The following is a 23,061-nucleotide window of genomic DNA, read 5'->3' on the forward strand; positions in this document are numbered from 1 at the left end:
ACGCTTGCGAGTGAGGTGTATTGCTGAGCATAGAAGACAACCCAGCATCGCTGGCTGCCCCTCCCTGGGTGAGGCTGCAGCCCAGCTTGACCTGAGCTGAGATCTCACTGTCCGCATGGCAGGTAGGTATGGTTCAGGCAGTAGAAGTGGCCTTGTAAGCGGTGGGGTTCTGGGGCTTGAGCAACTGGATGGGAGGCTTCCTAAGCTACAGCCTCAGATCCAGCCGATGTCTTCTCCCAAAGGCCTCCAACCCCTTGCCACAATCCCAGGATCTTGTGACATGTTGCTCTTCATGGGACAGGGGCAGTCAGGGCTGTAGCAAAACCCTGTGCTCACATGCTCTGTAAGCAGTCCAGTGGCACTGCCGACCTGGTGTCACCTAGGACACCTGCAGCCATCTGCCTTTTTATTGTTTATAATCATTGTATGTGCACTTTGCTGCCCATATATGCATGCAAGTGTGTGTGGCAGGGTGGGGCAGCCATGGAACACATGTGGGAGTCAGAGGACAACTTGTGGAGTTGGTTCTCTTTCCAGCTTGGTTGGTTCTGGAAATTAAATGCAGGTTGTCTGACTTCCATGGCAACCATTCCACCTGCTGAGCCAGCTCACCAGCCCTCCCATCTCTCTCGTCTATCTGTCCTTGTTCAGGCTTGCCTGGTGGCCCTGCTGGAATGGAGACCTTGCCTCCTGACTTCTGGCCACCATGTCCTCCTGTCCTCAGCCCCTTACTGGAATATTGTTCTCCACTGATTTTTGTTTCTGTATTGAACACAGGTGCCATGTAGCTGAGGCTGACCTTAAATTCAGTATGTAGCTGAGAATAACTTCAGCTTCCAAGCATTGGGAGTACAGGTGTGCACAGGCTCAAAACAACCTTTTTTAAAATCCAGAGCTGAGCACTGAAAACAAATCGCCCCGTACATGCTGGGCAAGTGCTCAATTGCTGATCTGTATCCCCGGCAAAACCTTTAAATTGCGGCAAGAATAGATAATGTAAAATTTACTGTGTTAACCACGCTTCAGCGTACAGCATTAGGTATTAGGACATTCATGGCTGTATGCCCCTCACCACAGTCTGCTTACATCTTTTGCATCTTATAAAGCTGAAACTCTCTCGTCACCACTGAACATTTTTCCTCCTAGAGACCCTGACAACCACCTTGAACTTTCTGTGTTTCTGTAACGTTTTACCTTCTGTGAATCGAGTTATACAGTTTGGCCCTGTCCTTCTGGATTATCTCACTGAGCAGAACGCACACACACACACACACACACACACACACACACACGAATGCATGCACACACTGCCTCACAAAGTCCTTACCTTTACAGGATGACCAGTATCCCATTGTGAGCTGTAGTTTATTTATTTGCTCATCTGTCAGTGGACACTCGACTGCTTCTGGCTTTTCTTCCTTTTGGCTCTTCCAAACAGCGCTGCCCTGAGGTGGGGGTGCAGACAGCTTTGTGTGGGTTCCTACTTCAGTGATCCATGTTTAGTTTTATAGGACCTCTGATTGTTTGAAAAGGCAGCCCCATTTTAAATTCCACCAACCCTAGGATTTCTTCCACACTTGTTCGGTTCTGGCTTCTTTTCTTATCCTAGCAGCCATTTTGATGGCTGGACTTGGAATCTTACTGAGAATAGTACCACTCTTTTAGTCATTTGCAGTTTTAAAGCAGAGTCTTATCCATTTTGTTTGCTTGTTAATCTTGTTAATTTTCTTTTTGCTTTTTCTCACCACTTTTTTTTTTTTTTTTTTTTTTTTTTTTTTTTTTTTTGAGACAGGGTCTCATGTATCCCAGGCTGGCCTCAACTCACTACATAGCTGAGAAGAGCCTTGAACTTCTGATCCTCCTGCCTCTCAAGTCCTTAGCATTACAGGCATGTACTACTATGCTGCTGTGGTTTTAATGTGGCACTGGGGATCAAACTTAGTGTTTTGTGCACATTAGGCAAGCAATCTACCAGCTGAGCTGTGTCCCCAGCCTAGCATCATTATTTTGTTATTTATTGTGTGTGTGCTGGTTAGTTGTCAACTTCACGCAAGCTAGAGTCATTTTGAAAAAAGGAATTCACCTGGTTGTTTGCAATAGAATGCCATGTGGGCATGTCTCTAAGGCATTTTTCTTGATTAAAGACTGGTGTGGAGGATGCAGCCCACTGGTGTGATGCCACCCTGGGCAGGTGGCTCTGGGTCATATAAAAAGCAAGCTGAGGGCCAGGCAGTATTTGTGTATGCCTTTAATGGAAACATTCAGGAAGCAGCGGCAGGTAAATCTCTGAGTTCGAGGCTAGCCTAGTCTATAGAGTGAGTTCCAGGACAGCCTGAGCTATACAGAGAAACCCTGACTCAACCATCAAAAAACAAAACAACAAAAACCAAACCAAAACAAGAAAGAAAAAAAGGAAGCATGCTGAACAAGCCATGAGGAGAAAGCCAGTGAGCAGTGTTTTTCCACAGCTTCAGTTCCTACCTCCAAACTCCTGCTTGAGTTTCTACCCTGACTTCCCTCAATGATGGACTAAGACCTGCAAGCCAAACAAACCCTTTCCTCCTCTAGTTGCTTTCAGTCCTGGTGTTTATGACATCAAAAGAAAGCAAACTTGCACAGTGTGCACTAATGGAAATCAGAGGATAAGTGCAGTCAGTTTTCTCCTTCTACCATGTGGATCCTGGGAATTGAACTCATGTATTCCTGTTTGGCAGCAAGCTCCTTCACCTGCTGAGACATCCCATAGCCCAAGCATCATTATTTTAAATGGGAGACTAGAGAGTTAAGAGGCTTTCAGCAATGGCTTGTATTGGAAATTGTGACAGAAGATTGTCCAGAACATGGCGAGTGCTTGGGGTGTGGGTGGGCAGTTGCACAGCCATGAAAATCCTAATGCCATGAATCACATGCTTAAATGTGGTTAACATGGAATTTTTACATTATGTGTACTATAGCCACAATTTAAAGGTTTTTCTGGGGATATAGCTCAGGTTTCCGGTCTAAAGAAGATAATTTAGATAAATTGGATGAACTGAGATCCCCTTTCAGACCCTTCCCCGAAAACAACACTAGGCAGCTGGGGCTCCACAGAGCTTTGTAAGTGTCGTGCTTCCTCACTTTTGCCCATCTGTAAATATGTTACCTTTGAAGAGACTCGTGTGTGTCACACTCTGCTCTCCTCATGGTGTGGGTATTTGTCCTATGAGATAGGGAAAATGGGGATCCAACAGGTGAGACGACTTGTCCAAGGCCATGTAGCTCTGCCCTCCAGAATCTTTCTGGGGGAAAGACTTTAAATTAGGAACAGTGGCTGTAATCCTGGCACTTGAAAAGCTGAGGCAGGAGGAGTCCCCCTAGCTTATGGTCAGCCTTGGCTACCTCATGCTCCCAAGCCTCAACACTCCCATACAGTTAGTCATGGTGACACATGCTTGTAATCCTAGGCCCTGGGAAGTGGAGGCAAGAGAATCCAAAGTTTAAGGATATTTTCTGATACATAATGAGTTACACGAGGCCAGTCTGAGCTACCTGAGACCATGTCTCAGGAAAAACAAAACAAGCTTACTGTAATTGAATATGGAGATGGGGTAGTGTCTTATGGCAATGCTGGGAGCAGAAGCCTGGCAGGCAGGGAGGCCTTCAGGGCTCAAGGCTCCATCCTCTCTCCACAGTCTTCCTGTCTGCTGGCCTAGGGGTACTTGCTCCCCCAGAGACATACCCCCCACCTGTGACCAGCACCAGCTGGGAGCCCCAGCTGGGGATGTCATTCCCATCAGATCCCTGCACCATGTCCACAGAAGCCCCAGCCATGATGGAGCCCACTGGGCAGGGTCCCAAGAACCCACGTGTGTCCAGTGTGATGGTGCAGTTGGAGATGAAGCCACTGTGGGAAGAATTCAACCAGCTGGGCACAGAAATGATCGTCACCAAGGCGGGCAGGTGTGGGCATGGACAGTGGGGGCTGGGCAGGGGTGGGGGCCACAGCCAGGCTGAGCACCTCCCTCCCACAGGAGGATGTTCCCCACCTTCCAGGTGAAGATCTTGGGCATGGACACACTGGCTGACTATGCTCTGCTCATGGACTTCATCCCCCTGGATGACAAGAGATACAGGTCTGGGCCCTGGGGGGACAGGGATGCTGAGGACATGAACTGGACCTCAAGGGCAGACAGGGTGATGAGGAGTCCTTCTGAGGAGGCCTATCCTAGAGCTACAGCCTTTAGGAAGAAGGAAGCCCAGCACTGAGGGAATGGGCTAGCCTAAGGCATGCACAGGCATGCACACACACACACAGAATTAATCTAAAAACAAAGGATGCTCACCAGGCAGACTAAGCATGCCTGTTCAGGATCAGCCTCTTCACCACTGAGCAGGCTGGGGACAGCCCTTGACCTCTCACCCTGCCCCCCCCCCCCAGGTATGCCTTCCACAGTTCTGCCTGGCTGGTGGCAGGCAAGGCTGACCCCGCCACACCTGGCAGAGTACACTTCCATCCTGACTCACCAGCCAAGGGTGCGCAGTGGATGCGTCAGATTGTGTCCTTTGACAAACTCAAGCTGACCAACAACCTGATGGATGACAACGGCCACGTGAGGCACAAGCCATTAAGCCATCACAGGGAGGGGTTGAGCCAGTTGTAGCAGGGTTGGTGTGGTATTTGAATGGGTATTTGAAGGAAGAGAAGGAGGGAGGGAAGGTGCTAGATCGGAAACTGCAGGGAGACTCCCAGTGGGGCTGAAGTGAAGACGAGGAAAGTGGGGAGTGAATAGGTCAGGTGATGAGGGAGAATCCTGGCTTTTCCTCTCTGTGGCTAACACGGTGATAGACAGCGAGGTAGTGAGATGCTACGTAGTTCTGAAGGTAAACAACAGATGGGCCATGGGCAAGAAGGGATAGGATCTTGGGCCTAGGGAGGGTAGCTACATGAGCTCTACCTCTGCACTCAGCTCCCACCCTTCTACAGATCATTCTCAACTCCATGCACCGTTACCAGCCCCGTTTCCATGTGGTCTTTGTGGATCCACGCAAGGACAGTGCCCGCTATGCACAGGAAAACTTCAAGTCATTTGTCTTCACGGAGACCCAGTTCACAGCTGTGACAGCCTATCAGAACCACCGGGTGGGTCATGCCAGAGCTCATGACCTCCAGCCCATCTCTGAAGGGTGGAGACTGAGGCTGGAGGTTCCTCCTCTCCCCTAAATATCTGCCTTCATGCTGGCTCTGGAGGTCCTGGGCCAAGGGGGTCTGGGTTCTGCTGACTGGAAATTCCCAGAGGACAGAGTGGCTAAGTGTGGCCTCTTCAGGGCTCAATGGCTAGAGGCCAGCCCATAACTATACTTTCTCTTTGTAGATCACACAGCTGAAAATTGCCAGCAACCCCTTCGCCAAAGGCTTCAGAGAGAGTGACCCAGACTCATGGTACTATCTCACATATGCCTTCTTGCTCTTAGCCCAGCTCTGTACCCAGGCTCTACCCAGGCAGCTCCTAAGGCCTTCGCTTCTGTCCTGTTTCACATTTGTGTCCTCTGGTTTGCCCTGGGATCCCCTATCTGACTGTGACCATAATATCTGTGTGTGTGTGGGGGGGGTCTCCTTGCCTCCTTCCCCATTCCTGCTTGCTCTATCTTCAGGCCTGTTTCCCCAAGGCCACTGCTCAGCATCCCAGCCCGCAGTCGTGGCAGCCTCAGTACCTGCCTGCTTAAAGGATCTGCAGAACGAGAGAAAGGTGAGGACCCAGCCCAAACACAATACCAAGCACACAGGAAGAGTGTGATCAGCAAGATCCCTGCCCCTCACCCCCACCTGGGCAGAAAGGCCCAGGGCAAAGATAACAGGGCAGAGACAGGGTAGAGCACAGGAGGGCTCCGGGTGGGCTGGGGTGGGGGGATCCTGAGCTGGGCACTGGAGGTGCAAGTCTAGCTTGGGATAGAGGAGAAGGAAAGGAAGAAAGTCCAGGCAGAGAAGAGAACAGGGAGAAATACTGAAGCAGGCCAAGACGGGCGACCAGCAACAAGGCAGACTGGACTGGGCTGTGAGGGGAAATGTGCCATCCACTTAAACCGTTCTCTCCCTCAGAAGCCAGTAAAGCTTCAGCTTCCAACTCCAGGACCCCTACCCAGCCACACCATCAGCTGCTGCCTGCCCCAGAGGTCCTGCTGGCCCCTGCCACCTACAGGCCCCTCCCTTACCAGGACCTGTACACTGGAGCCCCTGGCCATGTTGGAATCCCAAGGGCTCGGCTGGCACCATACCCTCTCCCCAACATTGGCACTGATGGAGATCAGGAAGACCCCACCCTCCGAGCTGGGCTCGGGCTCCTGCCTTCCTCTGCCTTGTGCTTGGGGTCTAGCCAAGACTCCCCCTGATGGCCAAATGCTTTGGAAGTCCTTTTACCCTGTGCCCCAGCTCTCCTGCCCTCCTCTGTAGAGACATCTTCTAAGGAAAGCAGGGTAACTGGAAGCTGTGAAGGCAATGGTTCCTGCCTCAAAGCCAGTTTAGGGCCTGCCATTCTTGGAATTGGGACTCCTACCCTGAAGCCCTGAATCCTGCCCCCCCCACCTCAATGATAACCCCTCAACATCCTGCTTTGATTGTCCTTCCCCTGTATTAAAATACTTGATACCAGGAGGCAGAGCACATCTGTCCACAGGAACACCCAGACCAGACAGTCCCATCGCCTTTGTAGGTATCCAAAAGCTGGACCTAAGAGCCCGGGGTGATGTTAACAGTGATGACACAAGCAAGGTTGCGCTTAAGCTGATGTGTTCCCTACTTTGCACACCCACATAAGTTTGTAAGCAGCTCAGAGAGGCTTCTGCTCAGTCACACAGCGAAGTCCAGCTGACAGCTGTCACTCCACTTAAATGCTGTGCTCCAAGGGTGGTCCTAAAGGCTAGAGGCCATCGAGGGGTGCTTAATATGGCTTAGTAGGAATCACACAGGCCAGGGTAGGGATGTGTGTAGGGAGGGAAAAGTCCAGGAGAACAGGAGCTCGATAGATGCTGGTGGGATAAGGCTGGGGGTTGGCGTGTATGCTTCATTCTCTTGGAGTGGGCGCCCCGGGAACCGGAAGACTCCGATTCTGCTCAACCCGGAGCTCTTCCTATGAGACCTTCTGGAAAGCACCGACACCCACAGAGCTGAGAGACAAGGAGCCCATCAGATCTTCAGCATCCAGACATCCCAACTCCCGAACCTGACGTCAGCACCCATTCAATTCAGGTCACCCAAGCATTCCGAAAACACAACGACCAAAACTAACTGGCAGCACTGATAGGGAAGCCACGACCCGGAAAGAAACTCAAGTCAAGCTGGCCCGCCTTTCCGGACACGCCTCCACCAGCTCTAGGCCAGGTGTTTCCTTCAGGAGGCGCTCTGGTCTCCGTACACAAATTTGTTTCTGCCCTCACCTAGCAAGCCCCGCCCCAGGTGCCCCACCCCAATCACCTCCGATGCCCAATAGCAGCAAGCCCCGGCCCAGATGCCCCTATCTGCCCAGCCCCCGAAGCCGCCGAGGTCCCGCCCCGGCAGGACCCGTCCCACCGACCTCTGAGACCTTGCTTGGGAAACCCCGGACGGTCCGCCTCGAAAGCCCGACTCCGGAAAGCCCCGCCCCGCCTCGCCCCGCCCACCTGAGGCCCCGCCCCAGCAGGCGCGCACACTTCCTACCGCCCCCGAGACTTCGTCCTAAAGCCCCCAGCAACGCCCCCTTCCGAATCTCTTTTGGGACCTAGCTCCTCGACGCATTCTCCGCGCCGTCGCGTGCCCTCCCTCGCGGGCGGGCGCCCTCTATGTCCGGTCATCTGGGACATGCTGTCTGATTGCCTGTCCGCCGAGGGCGAGCGGCGCTGCCGGCAGCTACTAGCCGGGACCACTGCCCGGCTACGCTCGCGGCCCGCGGCGGCCGCGGTACTTGTGCCGCTGTGCCTGGTGCATGGTGTCCCGGCGCTGCTCTACACGCTGCGCTCCAGCCGCCTGGTCGGGAAGCACCGGGGGGAAGTCAGGTACGCCGGCCGTGCTGGCGCGCCACCTACGCCCGTACACCCGGCTGAATTTTCCTTTCAGAAACTGGACTCTGCTCCTCACCGGAGACTGGAGAGAGGCTGTCCGAGGGTCTCCATTTTTGGCGAAGCTAAAGCAATTGAGGACACCCCAGGGTCATTATCCGTATCACTGGGACACCATAGGCAGACTTGGTCTTAACCCTGATGCGGAACCTCATTCCCTAAGCTGCATCTCCAGTGCCTGTCTCCCCTTACTCTAATGATACAGGGAGGTAAACTGCCTCCTGAGGGCCTGTGGTCCTCCTTTGCCTCCTGTGATACTCCTTTGCCCATTCAGTTTCCCAGGTGGTAAGTGTGATCCCGAAGACCAAGATGTAATACATACGGCCCTTCGGGAGACTCAAGAGGAGCTGGGCCTAGAGGTGCCTAAGGAGCATGTGTGGGGTGCCCTGCAGCCTGTGTATGACCGGGTGAGCCATCCTTATCCTGTCACACTCTGTACCCCTAGTGAAGGGGTGAGCCAGCCCTGCTCAGGGTCCAGGAAGGCTTGCAGGGTAGGCTGCATTGATCTGGGTTTAAATGACAAGTGGGAGATTGTAGGGTAGTAGAGGTAAGGGAAGGAGGTTCTAAACCCTTCAAACCTGCGATCTGGCAATGTGGCAAGAAGCCAAGGAAAAATACCAGAGGTATTGGCCATGACTACCCAAGGCCTCTGGATGGCAGAGCAGGGTCTGCCCTTCAGGTTTGCTTCTCCTGACTGCTCACGCTCCACCTACCCCAGGGAAAGGCAACCATAGTTCCTGTGCTTGCCAACGTGGGCCCACTGGATCTGCAGCGCCTCAGGCCCAACCCCGAGGAGGTGAATGAGGGATACTGGGTTGCTGGGATGCCCTACCAGGCAGGGGACTCAGAGGCAGTCCTCTGTCCACCCTCTATCTCTTGTCCACAGGTGGATGAGGTATTTGAGCTGTCTCTGGCCCACCTGCTGCAGACACAGAACCAGGGGTATACCCACTTCTGCCAGGGTGGCCACTTCCGCTACACAATGCCTGTCGTCTTGCATGGGCCACACCGTGTCTGGGGCCTCACAGCTGTCATCACTGAATTCACCCTGAAGTTGCTGGCCCCGGGCATCTACCAGCCCTACCTAGCTGTTCCCGAGGCTCCTAGGAGTTGAGGCTTGGCCTTTAAGTGCCTCTGCATTCATTTGAGCTGGCTTCTCTGGAGCTGATTAAAAGAGTCTTTGATAAGTCTGCCTTGGCATCTTCTGTGTGGAACATGAAAAGGCAGGGCACACCCTTATAATTCTAGCACACACAGATGAATCTCTTGGGGCTGCTGGCCAGCCAAGATAGGCTACTTGGCAAGACCTAAGCCAATGAAAGACCATTTCAAAAGAAAAATAGGGGCTGGTGAGATAGCTGGATGGGTAAAGGCACCAGCCGCAAAGCCGGGCCCCACATGTTGGGAGGAGAGAACCAACTCCTGCAAGTTGTCCTCTGCCCACTACACGGATGCTCACATATGTGTATGTATATTCATACATGAAATAAATGTTTAAAAGGTGAAAGAAGAAAAGTATGTGGCATACCCCTGTAATGCCTGCCCACTGGAGGCAGAGACAGGAGGCTGGAGAATACAAGACCCCCTTGTACTTGTGTTACATATTGAGACATTGTCTCAGAAACCAATAAGCTGTTGGGTAGCAGAAGTGGAAGGGATGCAGCTGTGAGCTACTGTCGGTGACATCCCCTGTCAGGAAGTCAGGATCAGCTCAAAGAAGGGGACCAATGGCTAGGGTGAAGGCCCGTGTAGGTAGAAGGTCCTACCTGGAAGGCTGAAGAGAAGAGCCACATGGAGATGGAGTGATAGTCCATTTCCACCACACACAGTACCACGGTAACGTCAAGGGGACAGACTTGGAGACAAAGGGACATGACTGCTTTGATTGTATTCCCAGCCAGGGGACAGGGCTGGAGGGTGGTGTGATCACCAGCTGGTTTCCTCAGGAAACTAGAATGCAGGGCCTTGCCAGCTGTCATACCCTCTTCTCTCACAGAAGCTTCCCCATCCTTGCACACCTCCACAGTCCCCTCTCCTCACCTCCCTTCATTCCCCCACCCTCCTGCCCTTCTCACCTATTTCCTTTCCCACCTACCCCCATCACACCTCTGGCCCTGCAGCCTCCTTACCCAGCAGCAGGACCATATGATGGTAGTAAAAATAGCTCTGTTTGACAGAGTGTGAATGGAGGAGCAGAGGCAGGAGACAAGGCTGGCCCCCCAGTGCTTAGTGCTAGGGAAGGGCCCTTGGGCAGTGTGGGCTCCTGATGCCCTCCCCTGCTCAGTCACACAGCTGCTCAGATGGGCCACTTTAGTCTCAGGTTCTGTCACCCTAAGCATACATCCAGAGCCAGCAGCAGCAAGGCGATGTGACACAGCTGTGAGAGGTAAGGACCCCGGAGGGCTGCCTCTAGCCTTGACCCTCCAGGGAGAGCTTCCAACCCTGCTCCTTTAGTCTTAGGACACTTTGGTCTGTCCCAGGGCAGCCTTGGTGATGCCTCTTTATTCCATCTTGGTGGCTAGGTGTGTGCCCAGTGTCTCCAGTAAGTGGGAATTTCTCTGAGTCTCTATGTCTGAGCCACCATGGCGTGCACAGGGCCAGCCGGTGGGCGGCAGCGGGTGAGCATGCAGGAACACATGGCCATCGACGTGAGCCCCGGTCCCATACAGCCCATCCGTCTCATTTCTGACTACTTTCCACACTTCTACCCCTTCCTGGAGCCGGTTCTGCATGCACCAGACCCACAGGCTATGCTGGCCCCGGCCATCCACTCTGCACCCCAGCTGCAGCCCAGCCCAGAACCAGAAGGAGACTCTGATGACTGCAGTGAGTAGGGGAAACAATGAGGGGGTTCCCCCTAAGACTGGGTCAGGGGTGTCTCTAGCACCCATGGCAGAGGCCAGGCAAGTGGCACTGTGCCATGCGGGACAGGTGGGTGCCAGAGTGGGGTGACCTTGCCTGCCGCCTGCCACCTTAGCTGCCCTGGGCACTCTGGAGTTCACACTTCTCTTTGATGCGGACAACAGCACCCTACACTGCACAGCCCATCGTGCAAAGGTGAGGATGGGGGCAGAGTCCCTGGGATGGGACAAGCCACAGGCCTCTCTCTACATCCATTTTCTGTTCCAGGGCCTCAAGCCACCAGCCTCAGGCTCTGTGGATACCTATGTCAAAGCCAACTTGCTGCCAGGGGCCAGCAAGGTGAGTAAGATCTAGGCCCCTTAGATGGCAGGGCCAGTATAGGTACCTAAGGATCCTACTTCACCACTACCCCAAGGACAGTTGCTAGGATCCAAGAATTAGGGCAGGAGGCCAGGAGAGTGCCTGACCTGACCTGCCTGCCTGGCTCCAGGCCAGCCAGCTTCGGACCCGAACTGTTCGAGGCACTAGGGGACCTGTCTGGGAGGAGACGCTCACCTATCATGGCTTCACTCTCCAGGATGCTGGACGGAAGACCCTGAGGTGAGGACTCAGAGCGGGCCACCAGTAGGGAGGAATGGGGTGGGACTTGTATGACCACAAGTGACCTTGGTGGCCACCAGGTTATGTGTGTATGAAGATTCACGGCTGCGGCGACGAGCAGCCCCCTTGGGGGAGCTCCGAGTGCCCCTGAGGAAGCTGGTGCCAAACCGAGCCAGGAGCTTTGACATTTGTCTGGAGAAGCGGAGACTGGTGAGTGGGGCTGGGGCTCAGGTTGGCTCCACAAGGCCAGATTCCATGTAATGAGGATGGGGTAAGGGGCCTGGACAATATCTACACAAGTGACCAAGTCCTCTGCTTTTTCAGACCAAGAGGCCCAAGAGTCTGGACACAGCCCGTGGCATGTCTCTGTATAAAGAGGTAGGTAGGAAAACTTGACTGAGCAGATATGGAGACAGATAGGCCTACATGGCCCAGGCTGGTATCAGGTATAGGCTGGACAGGGGTCCAGGCCCTTAAAGGCTTGGAGGAATTTTTAGTTCATTGCTCTCATAAGTTCTATGAGTCCTCAAGAACTGGGTGGGCAGGGTGACAGTGTCTCTCTTCCCAGGGTAGCCTGGGGATGAGGAACCCTAGGAAGCACCTGCAGAGTTCCCAAAGGATAGGTGGGCAGAGACCCAGCAATCTAGAAGCAGAGCCTGAGAGGTGGTACTTGTGGCCAAAGGTGGGAGGACTTAGTAGGGTAGAATAAGCTCCTGAGCTGTTTGTCTGCCACTAGTGTCAGCACTCGGGATACCTCTGGGTGTTCCTGCCAGGAGGAAGTAAAGGTGACCAGGGCTTATTCAACCCCACTGAGATCCTGCCCCGAAGCCCAAGCCCAGCAGGAAAGGGCATCTACAAGGCTGAAGGCAGGACCTCCACCTGTTCCTGTCAACACAGAATAGGTGACCTGCCCCCTAGTGGAGGTCCAAGTTCCTGCAGTGACCTATTAGCTACGCCCAAGCCTTTGAGTCCCACATGGTGGACATCATCACTAAGCACCAGGAAAACAGTCATTGCCAATCCCAGAGCCTGTGTGCACCTATGGCCTGGCACACGGAGGCTGCACAGAGCACTCCTGCATTATTGAGCACTGCCAATGATAAAGTTTGGATCCCTGCTGTCAAATCTACCTCAAAGGTGGCAAAGAAGGCATGCTTTCCCAGGCCATCACCCCTGGGGGATCCAGTGTCTAAAGAATGTGGCAAAGGACATTCATAACATGGTCTATCAGGCAGTAGTGGAGATGGGCTTAAGAGGTAAGAGACCTGTCCCTCCCCTTTGACAGCCTCCCAGGGCTACTCCATTGCATGGGAACAAGCCACATAGAAAGCCCCTGGCATGGCTGTGACAATCATTCAGTTCTTACTTAACCTGCAGAGATGTGAGCAGCAAGCCCTTCCCTTTCTTGGGCTTTGGAGGGCACAGACCTCTGAGTGCCACTGCAAGGTCTCTTCATTGGGTTCTGGGAAAATGGCTGTTTAGGGAAATAAACTTGACAGCCAGGTTTCTCTACAGCCATGCATGCCCTCGCACTGGGGACTGGCCCCTGCAGGTGGGAGTCTTCAGACTGGACAGGGTCTGACTAGCTTGCATTCACAGGAGGAGATGGAGGCAGAGCTGTCTGGGGAAGAACGTGGGCGCATCCTACTGTCCCTGTGCTACAGCTCCCAGCGTGGTGGCCTGCTGGTGGGGGTGCTGCGCTGCGCCCACCTGGCCCCCATGGATGCCAACGGCTACTCGGACCCCTTTGTCCGCCTGTGAGTAGAGACAGGCAGGTGGGCATAAAGGGTGAGAGAGAACCCCTCGCTCTGCAGGGTCACACCTAACTAGCCCACCTCTCCCTTCAGTTTCCTGCACCCAAGTTCTGGAAAGAAATCCAAATATAAGACCAGTGTTCGGAGAAAGACCCTGAACCCTGAGTTCAATGAGGTAGGTCACGGAGGGAGAACCTGGTCAAGTGTGGTCCCTATTTAGCAAACTAAGCCCTGCCTGAACCTATTTCTAAGCACTCAGAACTCACCTCCTTCCTGTCCCTTCCCTATAGGAATTCTTTTATGCAGGTCATCGGGAGGAGTTGGCCCAGAAGGCACTGCTGGTGTCTGTGTGGGACTATGACCTGGGCACAGCTGATGATTTCATCGGTGAGCAGAAACACAGGGTGCTGAGGGGGCCCTCATGAGCCTCTGCTGGCTACTGACTCATCCCTCTGCAGGTGGGGTACAGCTGAGTAGCAGAGCCAGTGGGGAGCGCCTTCACCACTGGCGTGAATGCCTGAGCCGCAGTGACCGCCGGCTGGAACTGTGGCACCTGCTGGACAGTGTGCCCCCCCAGCTTGGTGACTAGTCAGCACAAGGCCCTGCTTGTAGCCTGTAGGGGCCAAGATGTCTGCTGCAGCGAAAGAGCTGTAGGTTGGCCCTACCTGCTGTGCCCATTCCTATATCCTTTCAGTCACCCTACCTTCAAACACAATGCAAAATAAACATCTGCTTCTGCCAGCGGAAGCCTGTCCTTTCTTTAGGAACATCTGCCTCTTGTCTGCCCTCACCTCACAGGGCGGACGAGGCTCATATTCTCCTGTTTTCCACCCCTTAGAGCAGTGGTCCTCAACCTTCCTAATGGTACAACCCTTCCTTATGTTCTGGTGACTCCCAACCATAAAATTATTTTGTTGCTACTTCATAACTAGTTTTGCTACTGTTATGAATCATAATATAAACATCTGATATATGAAACCCTCCCCCCAAGGGCCATGACTCACAAGACTAAGAAACACTGCCTTAGAGGCTGCACTGGGCCAGGTTCTGGACTGGGGATATAGCTCAGTGGCAGCATGCTCACCAGCATACCCAAAGCTCTGAGAAGGATCCTCTAGTGTCACAAAAAGAAAAGTAGGCCAAGCCCAGCCTTTGCCTCCCTGTCCCATCCTGCTTCTCTTGCCCAGTGAAAAGCAATGTCACAGACAAGCTGTGATTGGAGAGCACACAGCATTTGTTTATTGTCCAGCTTCCCAAAGGGATGTGAAATAACCAGGCCAGGGCACAGGCTCAGAAGTTTGCATGCTGGGCCTGGTGTGCGAACTGTTGCATTCGCTCCTCAAGCTCTGGCCGGAAGTGTCGGATCAGACCCTGGGAAGAAGAGGGAGGCACTGTATGAACCAGAGTTCCAAATTCCCAAAGCGCAGGCTCTGAATACCACCCACCTTAGTGTCACACAGCAGGGCAGTGTGTACCTGTACTGGCCAGGCGGCCCCATCACCCAGAGCGCAAATGGTGTGGCCCTCTATCTGCTTGCTGATCTCCCACAGGGAGTCAATCTCAGCTGGCCGGGCATCCCCCTTCACAAAGCGGGCCATTACTTTGTTCATCCAGTCGACACCTGCAGCAGAGCAGCAAGAAGGGCCTGAGGCTCTCCCATCAGGAAGGGGGCAACCCGAAGGAGAACAGGCCTCATAAGGGAAGGTTAAGAACAGCCCAGCAGCCAAACCCCAGCCTTTCCAGGAAGCTCACCCTCACGGCATGGGGTACACTGGCCACAGCTCTCATGCTTATAGAACTCAATGAGACGAGCAATAGCTTTCACAATGTCTGTCTAGGAGACAAGGAACAATGCACAGACACCTTAGCCTCCCACAACACCCCTGAACTGGGTTCCAGTGTTCTGGCCCAGACCCTCCCATTGTACTGGGATCTCAGGCTATAAGCATTGGGGGGAGGGGGTAACACCATGGCTGGCAGGAGGACTGTGGGGCATGGGCTATTACCGAGCGATCCATGACAATCACTGCAGCTGTGCCCAGGCCTGTCTGGGCCTGCACCAGTGCATCAAAGTCCATCAACACTGTCTCACACACAGACTTAGGGATCAGCGGAGTGGATGATCCACCAGGAATCACAGCAAGGAGGTTGTCCCAGCCACCAGTGACACCACCTGTGACAATTCCCAAAAGAATTATGGCTAAGCCTGGCACACCTGCCTGGGCTTAAGACAGGACCAACGTCAGCCAGAGACTTCTCACTGTGGCCTTTCTCAGCGCCCTGCCTACTCTGGTTTCCCCAGGCTTACCAGCATGCTTCTCAATCAGCTCCTTCAGTGGCACAGACATCTCCTCCTCCACAGTGCAGGGGTTGTTGACATGGCCAGAGATGTTGAACAGTTTGGTACCTGAGTTGCGTTCTCGGCCAAAGCCAGCAAACCAGGCACCCCCCCGACGGCAGATGGTGGGGGACACAGCCACTGTCTCCACATTGGCCACAGTTGTGGGGCATCCAAACACTCCTTCAAGGAAATGAAAAGATACTGGTGACTGGTGGCTTCCCAGGAAAGGGAACATGGTTTGGTTTGTTTTGTTTTGTTTTTAAGACAGGGTTTCTCTGTGTAGCCAGCTGTCCTGGAACTTGCTCTGGAGACCAAGCTAGCCTTGAATTCACAGAGATCCAACTGTCTCTGCCTCCCAAGTGGTGAATTAAGGCATGTGCCTCCACTGCCTGGCTGAGAACATGTTTCTTGCAGGGGGATGACTCCTGTCCTGGTCCTGTGGCAGGTCCTATTCTTGTCTCTTCACTCCTGTTCCACACTGCACCCCAGACTCCTTAGAAGCTCATCTCCTGTTCACCACCACACCCCTAGCTCCTAGAACAGGTACTGTGAAAGAAAGTTCACTGCCAGAGGGGGGGCAATGGTGGTGGTGCTGGTGGAGTCTGTTATTAACACCCTCCCCTAGCAATCTGTCCTCCCCTCCAAAGGGCACAGAGAAATATTGTAAGAAGCACCCAGGGAGCACCCATCACATCGCGATCCCACAGGGTCTTACCCACATCTGCTGGAAAGGGTGGCTTCAGGCGTGGCTTTCCCTGCTTGCCCTCAATGGACTCAATGAGTGCCGTCTCCTCTCCACAAATGTAGGCTCCGGCCCCACGCACCACAAACACGTCAAAATCATAGTCAGAGCCACAGGCATTCTTGCCAATAAGACCTGCTTCATAGGCCTCTCGGATAGCTACCTGTGGAACAAGGTGTGAATTCCCAAGCCACCGTCCTCCAGAGTCAGCCTCCAATCCAGGGGCCGTGGGACCCTTAAAGACTTCCTAATCGGCCTTTGAAGCACAAAAGAAGAACTCTGGAGCCAGGTCCTATGGATGACGAATGCAGAAATGGCTCCCCCGCCCCCTGCTGGACCAGAGACTGGCGCTACCATCTAAGAATGGTTGACCAGGAAAGGGAGTATGTGAGGAGTGCATGCACTGTCAGCTAACAGCATGTGCTCACCTGCAGATTGGAGGCTTCATTGTAGAACTCCCCTCGGATGTAGATGTAGGCAGCCCGGGCGCCCATGGCCCGGCCCCCCACCAGGCAGCCCTCCACCAGCTTATGAGGGTCATGGCGCATGATCTCTCGGTCCTTACAGGTCCCTGGCTCTCCCTCGTCAGCATTCACCACCAGATACTTGGGCCTGTGGGGTCCTGAACATCAGTCAGGCTACCGACTCACTAGGACCCAACTGCCAACCAAATTCCATTCCTTTTGTACCCAGAGAAGCCTCAAAAAAGCTGACCCTCTCTGTCCTACCTGAGGCCCTCTCTGCTGCACCAGTGACAGGGTGCTCACAGCCTAGTCCATCTTTGGCCAGGTATGTCCACAGGAAAAGCCTTTGTTCTCCTTAGTCCCAGCATCTCTCCCTGCACTTTCCCTTGAGTCAGCTCTTGGTCATAAAGATTCTTCCTCAACTTCCACTACAGCTCTGGGGCTAACAGGAGGTAAGTGGCTGATTTAAAAAAAAAAAGGGGGGGGGGGCTAGGCATGCTGGTCACACCTTTAATCCCAGTACTCTTGAGTCTGAAGTCAGTCTGGTCTACAGGATAGCCAGGGTTATACAGAGAGACCTTGTATTGGAAAATTTATTTCGTTCATTACATACATTTACTGGTGGAGGCAGCATGTGCCCTAACACATGTGACACTCAGGGAATAACTTGTGGGAGTGGGCTCTCTTCCTTCTCTTCCTTCCAAGTGGATCCTAGAGACGACCTCAGGTCACCAGCCTTGGAAGCAGGCCCCCTTACCTGCTGAACCATTATGCCAGCCCTGTAGCTAAATGTTATAACTTACATTTCTAGGTGTCAACTGAAATTGCAGGTCAAAAGCTGAACCAATGTTATCTCTTTAATTCCTACATACCATACTCAGGCACAAAAAAGGAACTTTGGATTCCTCAAAGCTTGACAATTACTAAAAGGCAAAGTTGGGATTTGAATAATAGTAAGACCTGCCTGTGTCAAAATCTTGGATTGTAATCTCTTGTGTCTCTGCTGAGGAAACCCAGAGATACCTCTTAAGTTCTGTCTATCCTCTTAAATTCTGCTAGATTTCCCAGAATTAGCCCCAAAGCTCAGTGCTTCAGCTGCCCCTAGTCTGGCCTACAACCACATCTCAAGGTACTTCCCACAAACCTCCCATCTGAGGGCTTATTCATGAAGCTCCATTTGAGGCCAGTGGGGAAGCCAGCACCGCCACGGCCCCGTAAGCCAGATGTCTTGATCTCACCCAAGATCCAGTCAGGCCCTTTCAGCAGGATCTCCTTTGTCTTGTACCAGTCACCCCGACGCTGGGCACCTTTCAGCCTGGACAAAGTAGGAAAGGGTGTGAAGGAGAGGCTCTGCTAAGGGACTCAGGAGGCCAAGGGCACTGTCTCACCTCCAGTCATGGCGGCCATAGAGGTTGGTGAAAATCCGGTCTTCATCCTTCAGCGAGCCAAATGAGGTTTTCTTGGGTGCTGTCTGGGGAGACGGAAGGTCAGAAGATGGCCCAGCAGAGCTTTGTGACCATGAGGATTTGGGGCAGGGGCTTCAAACTCTTTGAAGCATCATAGCTACCTATTTCAGTGCTTCCTGTTTAGAAGTTACTGAGCTAAACATGCTACCTCATCTCAATTCATTCTAGTAACAATATTGAGATAGGAATGGTTTCCTCCATTTTACAAAGAAGGCATCTAAGGCCCTGAGCAAAAGGAACTTAAGGAAAGTCACAAAGCTAAAAGCAAATGGCCTCTGCTGAGCCCATGTCATACTACAACTATGTCACCAACACTGCTTCTCCAAGCCCAGCATTTGTCTGGCTCTTCCACTAGAGCAAAACCTGATTAAACAAGGGCTTGACTTCCTTAACTCTGCTAAAGAGGCAATATGTATTCACTGATGGGAAGGAAATGCCTCTTGAGGACAGGACACAAAAGGGATGTGGGTCCTACCTGAGATAAGTGGAGAGGCATGGGCTGGAATGGCTCATGAGAGTAGAAAGTGGCCTGACTTCCACTCTTACCTCCTTAAAAGTACTTCTCAGGAGTGGTAGTGGATGCCTGTGGTTCCAGAAGCACCCCGGGAGGGACGCTGAGATAGGCGGATCATCACTAGTTTCAATACAGCTTGGACTATATAAGTGAGCCCTATCTCATAAAGCAAACAAAAACCACAAAAGTGCTTCCTGGCCACTATGGAAAGCAGAACACTAGCAGGGGAAGGAGGAGACATACATCCTTTCCAAAGCTTTTTTCTGCATTTGAAGTGGGGCAATGACGCGTGGCGCTGATACCCGGCAAAACTGAGAAGTACCAGACTAAGAACACAAAACCCGCAAATCCTCACGCTAGGACGAGGCTATTTAGCAAAAGAAGCTGGACTGGAGAGCGTCAGTCCTGGGTTGAGACCGTTCGTTTTTACCCAGGCTAGCCGGCAGCCTGGAGATGAGAAGACTGCAGAGAGGACCACAGCCCAGAGAGAGGCGCGCGCCGCGCGGACACCCCAGGCCTGAACCAGGACGGGCCTCACCGTGCCGCTGCTGAAACGCACAGATACCCGCAAGGGAAGCGATCCGCCGAGAAGCTGCCGTGCCGCTAGCATCGCGGGACCCAGGCGGGTCACGTCCCGCTGTCACCTTCAAAACTCCGAGCCGGAGGACCGGCGCGACAGAAACCCACGGGGACGCACAGGAAGCACGTCACACGTCTCTCAACAGGCGGCGCGTTCACGCAGCCCCCCCCACGCCTTCGCGCTCCGCCCTCGGCCACGCCTACTAAGGAGGGGCGTAGACAGAGACCGGAAATTTACTCTGGTGCTGGGGCTTCTGGGAGATGCAGTCCATCTGGACCTGCCCGTCCTTAGAGACCAAGTTCCTCTCTCCCTAGTAAACAAAACTCCAGTGTCGCCCTCTGCTGGATCCCGAGTATTGCACTTACTACAAGCTCTGAGTTTAGTGGGCACCACCTGAATGCACGAATGGACGCTGGGGAGAGAATCAGTTGACCTAGAGCCGAATCGACCTGATCTGATGTGATTACACTGACCCAGCGGAATCCTGTTGGGTTCCAAAGTGTTCTTTGAACATCCATATGCCCGAGGAAGTGCCCATTAACCACAGAGCCGGGTCTCTCCCCCCCCCCCCCCCACTCCTGTCCTTTTTAGTTCCAGAAAGTATTGGATACTTAATCGATCAATGCTTGTGTTGTTCGGCCTTTTGAAACCTTGCTCTGGTTCCGGTGAAATGCTTCAGTTTGTTTTTCTTTAAGATAGGTTCTTATTTAGCCCTGACAGTTCTGGAATTCACTATGTGGAGTAGGTTGGCTTTAAGGTTGTTGTGATCCTCTGACTTCCTAATGCTGGTATTCCAAGACAGCCCCAGATGTGAGTTTTCTCTCCCTCACTCCCTCCCTTCCTCCTGCTTTGCCAGACAGGGTCTCTCTATACAGTTCTAGCTGGGCTGGCACTCGCTGTGTAGGGTCAGGCTAATCTTTAACTCACAGAAATCCTCTGCTTCCCACGTATATGGCACCAGACCTGGCTTTCTTTTTGGTATTTCTACCCATTTTAATCTTCTATTCTGGGTAGGAAGGAACTGCTCTATTCTGTTGTTCTGCACTCGTTCTTTCTTTTTAGAAATGTAGTTGCAGTCGGTGGTAGTGGTGCACTCCTTTAAAATCCCAGCACTTGGGAGGCAAAGGCAAACAGATCTTTGTGAGTTCAAGGCCAGCCTGGACAGCCAAGGCTATACAGAGAAACCCTGTCTTGAAAAACGAAAGAAAGGAAGGAAGGAAGGAGAAAGAAATGTACTTGTGAGGGAGGGGCTGGATGGGTGGCTCAGTGGTTAAGAGGACTTGCTACTTTTGCAGAGGATCCAGGTTTGATTCCTATCATTGACATGGTGGCTCCAAACCATCTGTAACTGCAGTTCCAAAAGGTTTGACTCCATCTTTAAAACTCTGAGAGCACTAGACATGGGGTGCTCATACATATATATGTGAGTAAAATACACATACACATTTCATTTTTAAAAATCTGAAAAGCTAACAATGTTTCTTTTAAACAGGAGTTTGTAGGCCTGTGGTAGCACACAGCTTTAATCCCAGCATTTAGGAGGCAGGTGGATCTCTGAGGCCCAGGCCAGCCTGGCCTATTTTATAGAGTGAGTTTCAGGACAGCCAGGGCTACCCAGAGAAAACCTGTATCAACTGCCCCCGCCAAAAAAAAAAAAAAAACAAAACAAAAAAAAAAAACAAAAAAAAAACCATAAACCAGGATCTTGTTATGTAGCCCAGGCTGGCCTCTAACTCACAACCGTGCTTCAACTTCCTGAGTGCTGGGATTGCAAGTGCATAATACTATGTCTGACTTAGAAATGTGGTATATAGGAGACTGGTATGGTCCTGTTCACACACACTCCCCACAATGTGTGCCAGTTAGTATTTTGTTTGTTTGTTTGTTTTTGGTCAACTTGACACAAATTAGAGCCTTCTGGAAAGAGGGAACCTATAGGCAAGCCTGTGGGAGCATTTTCTTGATTAATGATTGACATGAGAAGGCCCAGCCCCTGTGGGTGGAGCCATCCCTGGGGAAGCCAGAAAGTAGTGTTCCTATGTGGCTTTTGCACCCATCATTTCTACCTCCAGCATTCTACCTCTAGTTCTTGCCCTTACTTCCCTCACTGAGGGGCTGGGTACTTCCCTCGATGATGGACTGACATGGAAGTGTAAGCCAAAGAAGCCTTTTCCTCCTCACACTGTTTTTTCGGTCATTGGTGTTTTTCACTGAAATAGACAGGAAACTAGGCCCTAGATGGTGTTAACTCCATGGGGGTGAAAACGAGACTCTGAAGGGTTTCTTCCTTGGTTGGCAGAGCTGGGCTGCAATCCAGGCTTTCCTTCCCATAGTGCTCTGCACTCGGCAGATCCATAGCACTTCTGGCATGCCTGTGACCGTCACTGCATTCACCAATGCTCCTGAAAGAGCTGCCAAGATCATCGGCATCCTGACTAAAGATACACATCCTGGCAGGGCAGACTGGGCCCCCCTATCATGGGTAGAGAAGAAATGCCTGGGTAGAGCTAGGGATTACACTGCTAATCCAGGGCTTAGACTTAAATCTGTGGATCCTCTGGGGACCGAAGGAGGGGGAGCAGGATGCAGCCAGAGGATTCCCCGCCAAGAGAATCAAGATTGTCTCAAGAGTACTCAGGCCACAACCAGAAGTGGCAGGGTCGCAGAGACATGGAAGTGATGGAAAGGGAGCCTGAAGGACAGGTCCCATGTTCATCTAGTGTCAGGCTCAGCTCCAAGCACTTGCCATGTGTTGGTCCCTTAATCCTTCCCATACAGGGTGTAAGCGATGAACCGGATTGCAGAAGCAGACAGTATAGCTAGCATGCCAAGTGGCCCACTCAGGATGATACAGCTGCCGGTGTACTTGCTTACCAGGCTCCTCAAGTAAAGAAGGATGTCTGAGGCAGAGGCAGGAGAATTGCCACACTTTCAAAACCATCCTTGGGTATGTAGTGAATTCTAGGCCAACCAGGGATACATAGTGAGACCCTGGAACAAAAGACGTGCACCAACACCACCCCGCCTTGTTTGTTTGTTTCTAAGGAGGCAACTGGAGATGTCCCTTAGCTTGCTTAGCATGCTCAAGGCCCTGCCTTTGTCCCAGTAAACAGAGAGAGAGAGACAGAGAGACATATAGAGGCAGAGAGAGACACAGAGGTCTATAAGTTGTAAAGGCTCATACCTGTAATTCCAACTCTTGGCAGACTAAGGCAGGGGGATTGCCATGAGTATGAGGCCAAGTTAGACTAGAAGAATATCTTCTGAAAGGTCCAGTCTGGTGTCACCCCTAAGCAGGCTCCTCTGGGGAGCTTGCTCCTTTCTCAGCATATTCCTCCTGTGTCATTATCTGTGTGTATATCTGGCTTCTGTGTGCAGGAATCACAAGGGAGGCTTGCTGTCCCCCATCCACTGTCCTCTCCAAACACTCCCACTTTCCTGACCGCAAGCCCTTCCTCATAGCCAAGGCTTTTTATCTGCCACCTGGAAATTTTCAAGTCCCCCAAGGACCCCACCCCACTTTTTAGCCACTCCAGTTCATTCTCTGTAAGTGTGGAGCCAGCAGAAACATTATAAATCCCAGGCCTGTTTGTCCCCTGCCCTCTGCCAGAAACTATTCATGGTCCCCCACTGACTCAGGACTAAACTCAAGATTCCTGTCTCCAGTTTCA

The 23,061-nt window shown here is 52.5% G+C and overlaps 4 protein-coding genes across 6 annotated transcripts in view; 3 read left to right on the forward strand and 1 right to left on the reverse strand.

Moving 5' to 3' along the window:
• Nucleotides 1-3,772: 3,772 nt before the first annotated feature.
• On the forward strand, nt 3,773-6,366 carry Tbx10 (T-box transcription factor 10). Its single transcript, XM_051192146.1, has 7 exons — nt 3,773-3,939; nt 4,011-4,112; nt 4,418-4,589; nt 4,964-5,119; nt 5,352-5,419; nt 5,632-5,726; nt 6,077-6,366. Exons 1-7 carry the CDS (start codon nt 3,788-3,790, stop codon nt 6,364-6,366), a joined length of 1,035 nt encoding a protein of 344 aa, XP_051048103.1. The 5' UTR covers nt 3,773-3,787.
• A 1,372-nt stretch (nt 6,367-7,738) lies between these two features.
• Nucleotides 7,739-23,061, forward strand: part of Nudt8 (nudix hydrolase 8) — a 70,027-nt gene continuing 54,704 nt past the window's right edge. Inside the window, exons 1-5 of one of the 3 annotated variants that reach the window (XM_051193538.1) lie at nt 7,740-8,004; nt 8,342-8,474; nt 8,786-8,863; nt 8,954-9,195; nt 10,388-10,480. In XM_051193538.1, coding sequence (XP_051049495.1) covers nt 7,811-8,004; nt 8,342-8,474; nt 8,786-8,863; nt 8,954-9,181 — 633 coding nt within the window. In that variant the 5' untranslated portion in view covers nt 7,740-7,810 and the 3' untranslated portion in view covers nt 9,182-9,195; nt 10,388-10,480. Of the gene's footprint in view, nt 8,005-8,341; nt 8,475-8,785; nt 8,864-8,953; nt 9,255-10,387; nt 10,481-23,061 lie in introns of those variants that run through there. The other 2 variants (XM_051193540.1, XM_051193539.1) reach the window with 2 other exon arrangements.
• On the forward strand, nt 10,560-14,024 carry LOC127228627 (double C2-like domain-containing protein gamma). The gene is made up of 10 exons (XM_051193543.1): nt 10,560-10,893; nt 11,045-11,124; nt 11,197-11,268; nt 11,420-11,529; nt 11,610-11,739; nt 11,854-11,907; nt 13,129-13,286; nt 13,377-13,458; nt 13,574-13,670; nt 13,742-14,024. Exons 1-10 carry the CDS (start codon nt 10,650-10,652, stop codon nt 13,870-13,872), a joined length of 1,158 nt encoding a protein of 385 aa, XP_051049500.1. The 5' UTR covers nt 10,560-10,649; the 3' UTR covers nt 13,873-14,024.
• Ndufv1 (NADH:ubiquinone oxidoreductase core subunit V1) lies at nt 14,503-19,526 on the reverse strand. The gene is made up of 10 exons (XM_051193536.1): nt 19,349-19,526; nt 18,219-18,301; nt 17,975-18,145; nt 16,795-16,978; nt 16,340-16,529; nt 15,592-15,804; nt 15,290-15,456; nt 15,036-15,117; nt 14,759-14,904; nt 14,503-14,654 (listed from the first exon to the last, which is right to left on the reverse strand). Exons 1-10 carry the CDS (start codon nt 19,418-19,420, stop codon nt 14,574-14,576), a joined length of 1,389 nt encoding a protein of 462 aa, XP_051049493.1. The 5' UTR covers nt 19,421-19,526; the 3' UTR covers nt 14,503-14,573.

Source organism: Phodopus roborovskii, unplaced genomic scaffold (assembly GCF_943737965.1).
Source record: "Phodopus roborovskii unplaced genomic scaffold, PHOROB, whole genome shotgun sequence".
NCBI lineage: Eukaryota > Metazoa > Chordata > Mammalia > Rodentia > Cricetidae > Phodopus > Phodopus roborovskii.

Bases quoted from the DNA above. Each gene is read 5' to 3' on its own strand.
- LOC127228627 (XM_051193543.1), top strand. From the start codon at position 10,650: ATGGCGTGCACAGGGCCAGCCGGTGGGCGGCAGCGGGTGAGCATGCAG. The intron at 11,269-11,419 runs GTGAGTAAGATC...GCCTGGCTCCAG, and splicing joins TGCTGCCAGGGGCCAGCAAG to GCCAGCCAGCTTCGGACCCG. The intron at 11,530-11,609 runs GTGAGGACTCAG...GGTGGCCACCAG, and splicing joins GCTGGACGGAAGACCCTGAG to GTTATGTGTGTATGAAGATT.
- Tbx10 (XM_051192146.1), top strand. From the start codon at position 3,788: ATGTCCACAGAAGCCCCAGCCATGATGGAGCCCACTGGGCAGGGTCCC. The intron at 4,113-4,417 runs GTCTGGGCCCTG...CCCCCCCCCCAG, and splicing joins CTGGATGACAAGAGATACAG to GTATGCCTTCCACAGTTCTG. The intron at 4,590-4,963 runs GTGAGGCACAAG...ACCCTTCTACAG, and splicing joins TGATGGATGACAACGGCCAC to ATCATTCTCAACTCCATGCA.
- Ndufv1 (XM_051193536.1), bottom strand. From the start codon at position 19,420: ATGCTAGCGGCACGGCAGCTTCTCGGCGGATCGCTTCCCTTGCGGGTA. The intron at 16,530-16,794 runs GTGAGCACATGC...CTTGTTCCACAG, and splicing joins ATGAAGCCTCCAATCTGCAG to GTAGCTATCCGAGAGGCCTA. The intron at 15,805-16,339 runs GTAAGACCCTGT...ATTTCCTTGAAG, and splicing joins ACCCTTTCCAGCAGATGTGG to GAGTGTTTGGATGCCCCACA.